General features: G+C 37.3%; 2 protein-coding genes across 2 annotated transcripts; both read right to left on the reverse strand.

Annotated features, from left to right (window-relative positions):
• Positions 1-1,162: 1,162 nt before the first annotated feature.
• Positions 1,163-2,927, reverse strand: LOC147522739 (uncharacterized). The gene is made up of 3 exons (XM_086568376.1): positions 1,674-2,927; positions 1,497-1,562; positions 1,163-1,366 (listed from the first exon to the last, which is right to left on the reverse strand). The coding sequence occupies exons 1-3, from the start codon at positions 2,925-2,927 to the stop codon at positions 1,163-1,165; spliced, it is 1,524 nt and encodes a 507-aa protein (XP_086424502.1).
• Positions 2,928-4,471: 1,544 nt separating this feature from the next.
• LOC147522740 (uncharacterized) lies at positions 4,472-5,305 on the reverse strand. The gene has a single exon (XM_086568383.1). It carries the CDS (start codon positions 5,303-5,305, stop codon positions 4,472-4,474), a length of 834 nt encoding a protein of 277 aa, XP_086424509.1.
• Between the last annotated feature and the right edge of the window lie 9,498 nt (positions 5,306-14,803).

Genomic DNA, 14,803 nt, shown 5'->3' on the forward strand with positions numbered 1-14,803 from the left:
AGAGGCAAGTCTGATAATTACCTCCTAAATTCTCTGACAGAGAAAGGGATGAAAATGTTGTTTAAGCTTATTTGGATCCCAGTCACTTCCATCTGTCAAGAAGAGGTCTGAAACATGAAGGTTATGGAGAGTGTTATCCACCACCCCTAATTCTTCCAGAGTCACAGGTGAATTCAAGCATCTGATCCATGGATCTTTCAGAATAGAGATGGTAGTACCCTTCCCTATCCTCCACATCAGCCCCCCCACTTATGGAATTAAAGATTTTGTGGACCCCTTTCCAGAAGTAGGAGGCTTGGTCAGGTGGTTTATCCACATCTCCAATCCACTTTTTCCCATATATGCTAAACATAATTCTAGTCCACAAAGAGTGGATGTCAGTAGCTGCCTTCCAAGGGAGCTTAGCCAACATAGCCTCATTCATATCTCTAGCATTTCTTAGGCCTAATTCTCCTTCCACCTTGGCCTTGAAAATGTGTTTCCACCCAATGGTGTGAACACTGTTTGAATTTTCTGTCCCATTCCACCAGAAATCCCTACATGCCTTGTCTATCTTATTGATTGTGGAAATAGGTAGCAAATAAGTAGACATGACATATAGGGGGGTAGCTTGGATGACAGCTTGAATGAGAGTTATTCTCCCAGCTTGAGACAGAACCTTGGCTCTCCAGCCTTTGACTTTTCTATGGATTCTATCCACCAAGAAGTCAAAGTCCTCAGCCTTTTTCCTAGAAAGCATGATAGCAACACCTAAGTACTTTTCTTTAGGATCAAAGTTCCTCATTTTCCAAAATCTTTTGAGATTTATTTTTTGCCTATATTTGACACTTTTGCTAAAGAACACACTAGATTTGTCAAAAAATTTTTTTTTTTGCCCAGAGGCATTGCAATAATCATCAAGAATCTTCTTGAGATGCCTACTTTCAGCAAGATTTGTTTTTATGAACAGGATTAAGTCATCAGCATAGAGCAGATGGGTAAGAGCAGGAGAATTTCTCCTAATTTTAATCCCATGCACCTCATAATTGTTTTCTGCTCTTGCAACCATCCTAGAGAGAGCTTCAGAGACCAAAATGAATAAATAAGGTCTCAGGGATAATCTTCTCCAACGGGGAGCCATTAAGCATAACTTGGAAAGACACTGTGGATAAGCATTGTTGAATCATGCTTCTCCACTTATTATTAAAACCAAGTTTTTCAAAATATTATCCACAAAATTCCGTTCAACCTTGTCATAGGCCTTGGCCATGTCCATCTTAAGAGCACGCCAGCCCTCATTTTTACTTTTTATATTTTTCATATTATGGAAAACTTCACAGGCAAGACCCACATTGTCTCCAATACTCCTGCCCTTAATGAAAGCCCCCTGAAAAGGGGGAGACAATTCTATTCATAAAACCTTTTAGTATATTGGCAAGAATCTTGGAGACAATTTTATACCCAAAGTTGCATAAACTGATGGGTCTAAATTTAGAAGCATGGTCAGGATTCTCTACCTTGGGGATCAAGGCAATGTAAGTCTCATTAAACTTGGGGTTAAGGAACCCATTATTAAAGAAATCCTGCACAAAAGCCACCACAGCAGACCCAACAATATCCTAGCACTTCTTATAAAACACACCTTGGAACCCATCAAGTCCGGGGGACTTCAGACTCCCCATTTTATTAACCACCTTCCAAATAGTCTCCTTACCAGGGATGCTGGTGAGAATATCATTCTCCCTATCACTAACAATACTTTGGAACAGATCCAGAATCTGATCATCCCTTTTAGGTTGATCAGAAGTGAAGATCTCAATAAAATAGTGATTGAGAGAGACTCCCACTTCAGCTCTACCTTCTTTCCATATCCCATCCACATCCTTTATCTTATCAATTTTATTTTTTCTTCTTCTGTAGATGGTAGATAGATGGTAAAACTTTGTGTTCCTACCACCATCTTTTATCCAGTCATTAGAGGATTTTTGTTTCCAAAAATTCTCCTCTTTTTCATACCAGTCCATCAGGGTCTCTTTTAAAGCTTTGGCTTCATTATAATTCTCAATGGTAAAGGGCTTGGATAGAACCCTATCCAACTTCTTTTGGATAGCCTTAATATTGGAAAAAATATTACCAAAAACAAATTTATTCCAAGAAGTAAGATCTTTCCTAGTTCTGTTAAGCTTATGAAGGAAAACACTACCAGGCATATCATCATTTATAGCATTCCAGGCATTATCAATAACAGGTCTACAAGCATCATTAGTAAGCCACATATCAAAAAACTTGAAAGGTCTAAGGTTCTTCTCCTCTTTCTTATCAAGATTAATGATCAGAGAAATGTGGTCAGAAGAAACATTTGCAACAGTCTGAACATGAGCATGGGGGAAGATAGTAATCCATTTAGAGGATGCTAGAGCTCTGTATAGCCTCTCTAAAACATGATCACCAGGTCTCCTATTGTTACTCCAAGTGAATTTAGGACCCTTAAACCCCAAATCCACCAGGCCCAGGTCATTTATCCTGTTATTAAACTCAGTCATGCTTTTTGTGATATTGCTTCTTCCCCCAACCTTCTCATTCAACTGGGAAATAGCATTAAAATCCCCGAACATGCACCAGGGTCCAAGAATCAGAGGTGCTAATCCCCTCAACTCATTCCAGACTTTTATTCTATTATGGGCAGCAGGTTCACCATACACAAAGGAAAAGAACCAAGACTCAGAACTAAAATAATTGTTAATTTTACCTGTTACTTGGTTCCTTGATGCCCCAAGAATCTCCAAATCCACCCCTTCTTTCCACAGCACAACCAAACCTCCACTAAGCCCCAACGCTGGAACCGCAAAATACCTACTGAGTTTGAGTTTCTTACTCAATCTACCAATACCCTCTTGACTAGCTTTCGTTTCAGACAAACAGACAATATCAACATTAAACCTCCCCATCAGGTCCTTTAGTTGTTGAACCGCCTTGGTGGTACCTATCCCCCGACAATTCCAGGCGTGGATCGTCATGGATACTAAGGCAGCTGTGATGGGATAGCTACCGCGAACCCTGGAGGAGAAGACATGCCTCCACTGTTTGTTCCACTCATGTTACATTCTACTTCATGCCTCTGTGGTGTTCTTGATATACTCCTTTCCTTGTTTTGTTGGACCCTAGAGCTCTCCTCTTCCCTTTCTATATTCCCAGTATAGTGAAGCTTACGAACTACTGATGAGTCATCCATTGCTAAAGGTTGTGGTTGATTCTCCCCATCTGCCTCATATCCCACCACTTCATGTTGGCTTTGATGTATCATCTCATTTCCAGGTTCATCTTCCCCATCTGAAAAGTACATCTCCATTGGTGCCTGGTGGCCTCTTCCTATATCTTCTGATAGCCCAGATTCCATTGAGTCTGTTGAAGAATCATCCACACCATCAGACTCCGTTGGTGTTGGATCTGTGTTTGAGTCCTCTTCCAGTTGCTCCTCCGATGGTTGTGAGCTTGCTGAGTCACTAGAAATAGGAACAATATCTGCATCCGATGGAATTAACAAGTGCCCTTGTCCTTTACTCCTCAATTCATCCGCAATCCTTTTAGCTTTCTTTGATCTATTCTCCATAACCCTAACACTCCTCCTTATCCAGCCATCCCCATCATTATTAGCCATCTCCCCTTCCTCTTCTCTAATGGGGTTGAGTTTTCTTTTACCCCCTTTCTGATAAGCTTCTGTGTCTTGCTTCTTTCCATCGATCCCTTTTTCTTTAACTCCAAATCTAGGACTCTTCCCTTTTTTTACCTCAGGAAGCCATGACTTTGTAACCCCTTCCACGTGTAAGTTGGTGGTGGCCTCGGTGATCAGAGTTATTTGGTTGAAAAACCTTTGGTGCTGTCTTGTGTTATCTGGTTCTGAACTTTTGAGGCTCGAGACACCCTCCTTGAGCCCTGAACTCTCTGATGTGGTGGTTGGATAGACAGTCTGGTCTTGAGGCTCATCCCAACCACTCAAACCCTCTGCCCTATATAAGATACACATGTCACCCACCCTATCTTCTTGGTGTCCCTTCTGTAGATTTTCCGAAGTTTCTATTGGGCTGGTCACAACTTCATCCATTAGACTATCCCAAGTCCGTTCACACACTACTAAGCCCAATGTCTCTTCTGTCTCCCTCAGATCTAGTTCTAGGTCCATAAGACTATAATTCGGGATTTCTTGCGTATGGACCCCATGTCCAGAAGGTGGGCCAAGTCCATGACCCAAGTCTCCAGATCCATTAACTTGAGACCCGATACCTTGACTTTCTGTTTTGCTTTCTCTATCAGCAAAAGTGGCCGTTTGAAAACTAGCCGTTGGGGGAGCCGTTGTTGCCACTGCCCTAGGACCCACACTGGGCTCCATCCCTGTATCTTTGTTTTTTCCTTGTCTTCCACATGTGTGTGCTGACGATGGTCTAGTCCACCTATCTTTATTCCCATGTGTGTAGATATTCTGGACACCAGCTTCCTAGCTCTCCCTATTTGGTGCCGGAGTTTCTTTAAACCGGAGTTTCGTTGGTATTCCAGCTATCGTGATAGCTTGTTTACCCAAAAAAGCTATTCCATTATAGAACTTGTTTGCCTTCATATGACTCGTAAAGTGGGGTTTAATATCTTTCAACGAGCCCCCACACTTTATAAGATCATATCTATATTGGTTGCGAGTCCGACAAGAATACTGCTCATGTCCAATAACCCCACAGAAGTAGCAGAACACTTCCAGTTTTTCATATTTCAGTCTCACCATTATTACTGTCCCTATTTCTAATCTGACCTGTTGATTCTTCTGTAATCGTTCCTTGATGTCCAGTTCCACTCTAACTCGGGCCACCGGTTGATTGAACTCAGGTGGGCAAGATACATCAACTTCCAGAACCATTCCCAATTCTTCTCCGATCTTCCAAACATTAGCTTTGTTTATCCTTTCCTTTGGGAGATCCCATATTTGGATCCAGAACTGAACGAAGTCGAATTGGTATTCATCCAACCTCCTACCCCTTACCCATTTTTTTAATGAGAAAATATGCCCTTCCATCATCCAGGGGCCATTAGTAGCCACATGTGTACATTCTAGGGGGTCTTCAAAACTGATTTGAACATGTTCTTTGTCTAGACGTTCCAGATTTATCCTTCCCTTTGTTTGCCAGATCCTGTGTAAGTCCTCCCCTACTTCCTCCAATTTTATTGGGTAACCTCCATACAACTTCCCAATCAAAGTTAGGTTTTCATTGACTGGCTCTTCTATGTTGATACAGCTGAGTTCTATTACTTTGTCTTTTTTTCCAAAAAAAAGATTTTTCATGTTTTGCTGTAGTATTTCAATCTGATTTTTTTTTGCTGCTCGTAACTTGCTGATCTTCCTCTATCTCATCTGATCCCCGCATGTTGTCCACACATAACACTATCTCTGTGGTGCTAGTTCCCATCTATAAGACCCTCAATGCTAGGCGGGAGCTAAGACAGTATGAGTGAGAGCACCTAAAATCTTACGAGTAAAGAAAGACAGGAAAGGGGGGTGGTGGATTGTGTAGAAGAAGGGGTAGCTACTTGCTTAATGGATGAAGAGAAAGGTTGAGAAGAGAAAACAAAGAAAAAGCATGAGAGTCTCTGCTATCGCCCGCAGGAGAGGCCATTAGTAGACACTGATGATTGGGTAGAGGAGTTAGAACTTATGACTTGGTGGAATGGGTTACTCGATCTTTCATTCTAAAGTCAAGGATTTAGTCCAACATCATCAAGGAAAATGAAGAATCATTAGACCAGAGTCCTTATAAGTTTGCTTGTTTGTTTCTTGTGCTGGCACATGGTCTGAGCCCTTGTGAGTGTTGGACGCTTGGTAATAATTGTTTCTGAGCCCAGCAAATTTAGTATACTTAAATATTTATAAACGGTCTGGTTTGGTTTATCTCGGTTAACTGAAGGATCAAATTGTGAGCCAAACTGATTGGATTCGGTTTTGTTTTTGTAAACCGAGAACCGAACCGAGACATTTTGAAAAAACTGAAAAAAAGTTCTGGTTTTTTGCCCTAAATAAAACACCTTTATACCGGTTTGGTTCTCTCTCTCTCTCTCTTTTATGAACTCTCTCCTAAATAAAACACCTTTATACCCACACCATCTCATTTCCACCTCTCTCTCTCTCTCTCTCTCTCTCTCTCTCTCTCTCCAAACAATTTATTTCTCTTTCAAGAAAAAGCAGATCTACAATGGCCAACGGAATGATTTCTCTCCTAAGCTTTTATATGCAATCTGTTAATCTATGTTGAGTCACTTATTTAGAGCATCATCAACTCATTGTTATAATCCATTTCCAATGTGACAGTTACAATTTATTTGGCAATTTTCATCACCAACGCGTTGCCAAAACATCGTTTTAATTTAACAATTGTCAAATCTGAAACCAAATTCGTCAAGAATATAGAAATGACTCGCACGGGACAAATTGTCTTGTCCAAGAGTGGGACGGGACAAGTTTTGTCGTCCAACATTTTTTCCTTTTTTTTTTGATAAATAATTAAAACTTCTCGATTTTGCATGTGGGGCCTAAGATGTTGGACGGGACAAGTTTTACCGTCTATAACTTTTTCAAAAAAATTTTTAATAAAAAATTAAAATTAACAAATTAAAATGGGCTATACTTTTTTGGGCCCAAGATGTTAGACGGGACAACTATTCTCGTCCGAAATAGAAACCCCAAATTCGTCAAAAATGCGTTGGTATTTGACACAAAAATAGCAATTTTGATCGACGAAAAAAACTGATGTGTCATAATTTTTTTTAACAATGCGTTGATGATGCTCTTAGGTTTTAAGTTTTCAAATTTCAATCACACAACATTTATAGAGAATATTTAGCTATTAGTGGTCTAGATGCAACAACTTTAGTTATTACACAATAAAACTCTGTTTAAAAGATCTATCTAGACATGTAATCTATGTGATCTGTTCATCTACAAAAAAACACTACACCAAAACAGCAAATTTGTGATGGCTATTTGGCGTCACAATTATTTTTTGTGACGCCATTTTGGCGTAAAAAATTTGGCGTCTCAATTTGTGTCACTTTTTTTTGTGACGGCACTGTGGCGTCACAAATATTTGTGACGCTATGTTGGCGTCAGTAATTTGTGACAACACTGTGGTGTCACTTTTTTTTTTGTGACGACATTCTGGCGTCAGTTATTTATGACAGCCCTTTGCAATTAGTGACGCCTGACAGGCGTCACAAAATATCATTTAATTGAAAAAAAATAACTTTCATTTTTGGTTGCCTTCTGTTTTTTTTTCTCCCCTTAAATCACCTGCATAAATACAACCACAAAACCCCAAACACCAAAATTTGACAAAGCATGTATCACAAAATGATTAACACAAAATATATATCAAAAAATCTATCAACATACCATTTCAATTAATGTAATCACTTGACTACAAGTTTACAACTCAAGATCACATATTAAGTATTCAAGTTCATCTATGAGCAAAAAGTAATACAAAAAATTCATCATACATTTGTTTTGTATTCGCAAAACGAAGTGAACATATAGCCAATTGGCCCGGTCAAGGAATTGTGGCTAATATTCTTGTGCACAACAATAGAAAAAATGCTCGGAGGTTGACATAGGCACCCAGATGCTACTAGCCAGTTCCTCTAGCAATACCTACACATTACGGTCCCTGTCAATTCAAAACTTTTTGAAAAAAAAAGAGATGGTCAAACACTAAACTCTAGGATTTGTATCTAACCTGAAAGAGTTCCTTGTAGGCTATTCATAATAACTTAGATACAAACTAAAAGAACCATTGCTATGACATAATCTACCACCTCCTCATTATTGTACGTGTATACCATAATGTGTCGACTCAAAAAAAAATAGATAATTGGCGTTGTACATATAATTCCCAAGCTTTTGGTATTGTTGTGCCACATAAGCTTGACCGTATAGTGTTGAGAGTGAACTCATCTGCGTTGGCGGAGTTGATTGACAACACCAATAAAAAGAAAAGAAGGTTAAAGTCTAGGGGTTGTTCAGGAGGTTGAACATTTCTTGAAAGTTTTAAAAAACACAAAAATTTGGAATGTCACCTTTTCAAGATTGCGCTAAGTACGCTCCATCTCTTTCTTGGCATAGTCAGAACCTTTCTCCAAACTACTCTTGGCTGCTTTCTAGTAGATCTTGCCATACCTAGAAATAGGACCTAAGATAGTATGATGAATTCATAATTCAGTATACAACAACCTAAGATAGTTAATAATTCAACCAATAAAAATGTTACTTAAACCAAGGAAATCTAATTCAACAAAGTATCTCAAGAGCGCATAAAAATGAACGAAATAATTACTACTACAAATCTACAAGACAAGGAAGAATGGGACTAACGAGTAGAGGAGATTTGCCCGAGATTTACAGCAAGAAAAGGTATATTATAGCATCCAAAAGCTCCAAAACTCGTCCTGTCCTAATATTGGTCCTGTCTTAATACTGACGGGGTTATCACATGGTTTTCACCCCCTAAATGAACTGAAATGGGTCTATCTTCTAGAAGAAGAAGATAGATAATGTCACGCCTCGATTTTTCAGACAATTGAATATTCAGGTAAAAGAGCTCAATCTGAATATTCAACAATCTAATAAACCAAGACGTGAACGGGTTTGACTCACACGAGTCCAAACTATAACTAAAAATAAAATCCTCTCTGAACATTGTGTTCTAAAAAAAATAAATAAATAAAATAAAAAAAATTCGGTTGAGTCTCCTCTGTATTTCTAACATTTCATAAATCTACAACATGTCCTAACCTGAAAATCAAATAATACACTTCCATTTATTATATTAAAACCTCAGCCATAAACCCAACTACTAAAGATATTGATTCGTGGCACCGGCTACTTAACCAACTCGACAAATGCCAGTTAAATCAAGTAGCTGCAGCGCCCCGAAACAAATCTCATACCCCAAATCGGTCTTTCCCAATTGACGGTAATCCATGTCATAGTTTCTAACTAATAGATGCATCCTAATATGGACTCATTATTAAAGACAATAAAGAAATACTAAATTATTACAAAACAACTTAAATGAATAAATTTATAAACAAGAAAGAGCTAAAAGAACCGCCTTAGCCAATCCGAGTGCGCTTCACGTTAAATTGTTCTTAATTTACCCGTACGCCTTTTCTTGTCTTATGGGAGCACCTGTAAAGATACTCCAACGCTCAACGTTGGATACGAAGTCAATATATAATAATCCACTGGAAATGAAATTGAAACAAAAGACGAGGTTAACACATACCTTTAGCTGCTTAATACCACTTACCGTTTCCTTATTAAATCATCGTAAGTGCATTGATTAATATACTCTCAAGAAAAACATTAGCATTCAATATAATTCATACTCACAAGATTTCTATCATGCTTAACACGTAGGCAAATGAATTGTACTAGAATTAACTAGAAATAAAATAACTTGAACTACCGATTTTCTTACTACAAGGGGTGGGGGTTTTCCTATGGAAGCGGCTGAGCCGAGTGGCTGCCTATGTACCCATTTAGGGATCAAGCCAATCGTAGTTCCCCTATTCGGGTAAGGATCTATGGGATGGATTAAGCCATTTCCGATGAGGAAGGCGGTATAGGTTCCTCACTCTTGTTCTAACCATGTAACGTCCCCTCACCGATTCTCAGCCTTGAATCGGTATTCTACCTAGTATGTCACTTCACTTCTAGTTATTCGAGGTTTTTCCCGAATTCTCGAGTAAACGCACCATATATATATTATTCAACCTAGACAAAATAAGTATTTAGCGCAAGAGAACCTATGATAATCGCATGCCATTAATATACTTATTTCAATACTATTTTAACAACCAAGTAATTATGCGGGAAATAAAACAATAAGTTAATAAAATAGACACGGATATATTAAAGCTCATTGTGGCTTGTGTCCGTCTGACAATGGCTCGCCGTGACCTAACATGGTCTGTAGCGGCCTGGCCGGTGGCATGGCGATATGGCATATTAGTGACTTGGATGCCGCCTAAAACAGCTTAACACGGCCTGGTGATGGCCTAGTGCGGTCCTTTGATGTGGCTCAACGTGACCTTGCTGCGGCCTTATTGCGGTCTGACAACGGCCTGACAGTTGTCGGTCTTAATAAGTTATATATATATAAGCTAATAATTAATACCCAACTTAAGGTGAAATACACATATTGTACACTAAGAAGCCACAGAAGAAATTAGAAGATATGGGTAGTGTCCAATATAAGTATATTTGTTCAATATATACAAATGATGCGTGTCTACTATATGACAAGTCAAACAGATGAAGTATGCACAGATTAAATTACCTGCTAGCTAATGATTTCCGGGTTCACAATTCCTTCAAGATAAACATGAAAACTAGGTGCGAAATTCTCCAGCCCGCCTCTCTTCCAATAGCTCCTGATCCGTAGAAGCAGTGAGTGCTCAAACGACATAATCAAAGTCGTTCCCCCTTTCAAATTCTCTGAACACCAGCTCTTTTTCCCTTTAGTTCCCGAAGGTTTTCCCTTATTAGTACCGAAATTAATTTAAGTTGTGGATTAATAACGGATGGTGGTGGCGGAAGAAGTTTTGATTAAGCTGAGGGAGACGGATTTCGGGGAAATCAAAACCGAGAGATATTTCTTCGAAAACCCCCAGAGAGAGAAGAGTGCGATCCCCTTTTTCTTCTTCTTTTTGTTTTCGTCCTTATCCCTCCATAAGCTCTGTCTCCCTCTAATAAAACGGGCCCAAACATATATAGCCCACTCCCTAATCTCCTAAGTCCACTATAATAGCAAGTCTAATACTTAACAGGCCCACTAACATAAAAGGTGGCCCAATAATATAGAGCAAGCCCAATAATTATCTAACAGCCCAACAGAATAACAAGCCCAATACAATAACCAGGCCCAATATAAAAATAATCATCAATGAAAAACCCTATATCAATTAATCCAGCCTGCCAAATGATAAATGTTCAACCTCGCCATATACGTAAGTACCTAGAGTGACACTGAACTAACACATAAAATGACCAGTTTACCCGTAGGTAAAATTCCGGGTCATTACAGATAATGAGATGGGTCTAGGGGTTTCTTACCTTATCCGTTTTGTACTCCGGATTAGGTTCGAAAGATCAAGTTAATCCCAATTAGTTGGGATGTCCATCACTCAACATTCTATGCTAATGGGGGTCTTTAAACTAAAACCAACTTAAGGCCCCTCAAAGCCCATAAGATGTTTACTTCCTAATCCAAATATACGGGGTTCTACATTTGGAGTTTATGCAAAGTGGAGCACACACTCTCGAAAGAGAGCAAAATAGATTAAAGGGGTCAAGAATATAATAGGCCTAGAGAAACACATAATTTGTTCAACAGTCATAATTAAATAAGTTTTTAGACATACCCCTATCCTATATCTTACAAACTCTATATAAATTAATCATATGCTCAATCAATTAATAAGTCTTTCAATTCTAATTAAAAGAACATACTTGTGCCACTAAACTTACACATTGTTTTCTAATTTGCGGTGTCATTAATAAAGGCAAATAGTGAGAATTTAGAAGTTACATAGACAAAAAAAGTTGTATAGGAGTGCTTCAAGTAGTCAAGTAGCCAAAAATTCACATGATTTCATGCAATCTAGTCCAGTTACTAGCTAATTACAGTGGGATCAGCTTAATGATATATACATTATAATAAATGGATACCAAACAGAACACTACATAATAAAGGATTAGCAAGTACTCAAGTTGCAAATCAGGCAACAAACAACTATCGAATATTGAGAATTGGACTCTACGAGTCTACAAATCTAGAGTCGCAGTTCAGCTATGCAAACAAAGGAACCATGATTACCTACCATAGTCCTGAATCCGTACAAATGCACATGAATTGAAAATAAAGGCAAACAAAGGATAACGCAAACATTGGAAATAAATAAAACTAGATACAATTCTCAGCCTACTATTGGTGAAATAGTGCTCTAGTGTAAAGTGCAGTACCAACACCTTGGTACTTAACAAAATGAAGAAATGCTTGACACCATTCCTTCCAAAAAAGAGGGTTTTGATGCTTTTAAATGAGTTTTAATGATCATTGAAGAAGCCACAATGCGTTTTCAAAGAAAAACACTAAATTGTGATGCATTTTGATCCTAAAAATTAGAGTCAAACACTAAAAAAAATCATATACCCGAAAGCAGCCTTGTAAACGCGTGCATAGCATCATCTTTTGCGTTCAACAAGGTATCAATCAGAACCACTTTCAACATCAACATCAACAACAAACAAAAATTTCAGAGAAATTGAGAAAGTAAACCCTATAAATTTTTGTTGATTAAACAATCAACGATTGAAAAAGTAAACCCTATAAATTTTAACTTACCTTTCAATTTTAATTTTCATCTTGATTACTGATTTTCATCTTGATTACTGATTTGAGAAGATATATTGGTGGTTTCACCATTGAAGCTGCAGAAACTTGAAAGAGACGAGTGAAAACACGAAAATCAGGCATGGGTACCTAGTTACCCATTCTTGCTGGTTCGATAAGATTGAGATGAGGAGGGAGTTAGGGTTTCGGTGATAGAGAACTGAATTCAAAAGGGGGAGCTTGAGAGTGAATGAGAGATGAGATCGTGGGAATTGATTTTGAGTGATGGCTTTCTTTTTTCTTCATAAGTTTATTCTCACGTTTCTGACGAGGTCTTGCCGTCACTTAATTTGATTAAATTCAGCCATTTATTTCGAGTAATTGTATGAGTTTTAGTCACGACTTTTACCAAATAGTGACGCTACCTTGCCGTCACAAACTTACTGACGCCAAACTGGCGTCACAAATGGAAAAAACCATGGGTCACAAAATTGTTGTTATGGTGTAGTGAAAATCTTTCATTTTTTGTTTTAAAATACAGATTTGAGTCACTAATTTAGGTTTTAAGTTTTGGATACATGAAATTATCCTTTAAGCACTACTTCATTTCATGTCAACCAGGAAGGATTTATAGGAGGACAAAAAATGAAGTGAAATTTGATTATGAAGAAAGACAGAAGTATCAATGCTCAGAGTGCGAGGAGTTCTTCAAGCTTAGCTTTAAGGCAGAACATGACTCCCAATGTAAGAGGGAAATAGATCGAAAGGAAAAGGTGGAGGAAAAGAAGGAGAGAGCTAAGAAGAACAAAAGCATCAAATCAAACAGTTCCAAGCTTACCAACAAGGCAACCAAGAAAAGTGGCAAGTGAATAAAAATGCTAGCTAGGGTGTAACAAAACTCCACGTCAATAGAAGAAAATGCTGGAGAATAAGAAAATAAAATTCAAACCTGGGGTTTATTATTTCGAAAGTATACTGAACCAAGTATATGTCATCTACAATTGCAAGTTATGCAACAAATTTAAACAGTCAAGTTCTAATCAAATCTAAGTCTCAAATTAAATACTAACTACAATGAAATGGAAATTGCACCTACATTACAGGGGAGAAATTTATAAGTAAAAAAAAAAGATCATACACTCTACACAACTACTTCAAACGTAATAAATAAATAAATAAATAAAATAAAATAAAACAAAAAATCCAAAATCCGCATTTATGTTAAATTTATTAATGAATAATAATAAAAAATGATTTACTGAACAACTCGTAAGTCGGTAATGAAAATATTTCATCTTCCCAGTGCCATTTAGTTTTCAGTTGGGTCTGAGGTATATTTCTTAATTTGTAGATGTATACAAATTTTGGGCCATAAAAATCGTTCAGGGATACTCAAGGAAGGCAGTTTAAGTTATCATATCATATGGTACTTGTATTTGAGCATGCATACCCGTGTCATTTCAAATACATACAATCACTTAATCTTGTTACTCTTATAGTATGCAATTTGTTAAAAATACTTTTATGTTGTTATTATTCTAGGATTTTCCTCCCATCATATTGGTCTTCTCTATAAGTACAATTATGCTAGTAGATGTTCTTCATCTCACTTAAATGTTGTACATTGAATAGTTAATGATTTAATTGATTAAATACCCAACCGTTTAAAAAAAAAAAAAGACTAGTTCATTATGTTATTTATTTGTATTGGGCTATAAAATTTGTTTAGGTCGGGCCTTATAGTTTAAATTTGATAACGAATCGGAGACCATAGTTTTTTAGTTGCATACTTGCATATAGAAAGAATAATACATGTTTCCATTTATACCACTTGCTGAAAGTTTTAGAAATTTACATTAATAACCCAGACTCTTTGTTGCTTTCACTTTGTACGACTTCTCCAACAAAGCTTGTTGCAACATAAATTCAACTATTTCTTTACACCCCTTTAAGTTGTACGTATGTCATATAGTCGCTACTTCCTTGTCAATATGTTTGAAGTACTCTAAAATAAAATGAGATCTATAATTCTAAAAAAATAGTTTGAGTAGCTATAGAGAAACAAACATATGAACAATCTGTTTAATTAAAAACAGAATAAAAAATGAAGTATAGTATCTACATAATTGAACTAATGATGGGTCCGAAATCGTGTCACAATTATATATGTCATGAGTCTATGTATGAAACAATCGACATGACAATCTTCACAAAGACATTTCATAAGATCATCATATTTTTCCAAGTATGTTCGTCTGTCCTTCATAATAAAATCCTTTATAAATTCCTAATTATTAATTAATCAAACTCTTTAAGTTTAATTTAGACATAAGGATACAAATAACAAAATCAATGGTGGGCGGAAGCAATGTACTATACATCCATCATATACAGTA

The sequence above is a fragment of the Coptis chinensis genome, chromosome 1 (genome assembly GCF_015680905.1).
Source record: "Coptis chinensis isolate HL-2020 chromosome 1, ASM1568090v1, whole genome shotgun sequence".
Taxonomy (NCBI): Eukaryota; Viridiplantae; Streptophyta; class Magnoliopsida; order Ranunculales; family Ranunculaceae; genus Coptis; species Coptis chinensis.

Coding starts and splice junctions, on each gene's coding strand:
- LOC147522740 (XM_086568383.1), bottom strand. CDS start 5,305: ATGAAAAATCTTTTTTTTGGAAAAAAAGACAAAGTAATAGAACTCAGC.
- LOC147522739 (XM_086568376.1), bottom strand. CDS start 2,927: ATGGGGAGGTTTAATGTTGATATTGTCTGTTTGTCTGAAACGAAAGCT. Junction 1,563..1,673: donor GTAAGGAGACTATTTGGAAG/GTGGTTAATAAA, acceptor GCTTTTGTGCAG/GATTTCTTTAATAATGGGTT. Junction 1,367..1,496: donor ACATTGCCTTGATCCCCAAG/GTAGAGAATCCT, acceptor CCCCCTTTTCAG/GGGGCTTTCATTAAGGGCAG.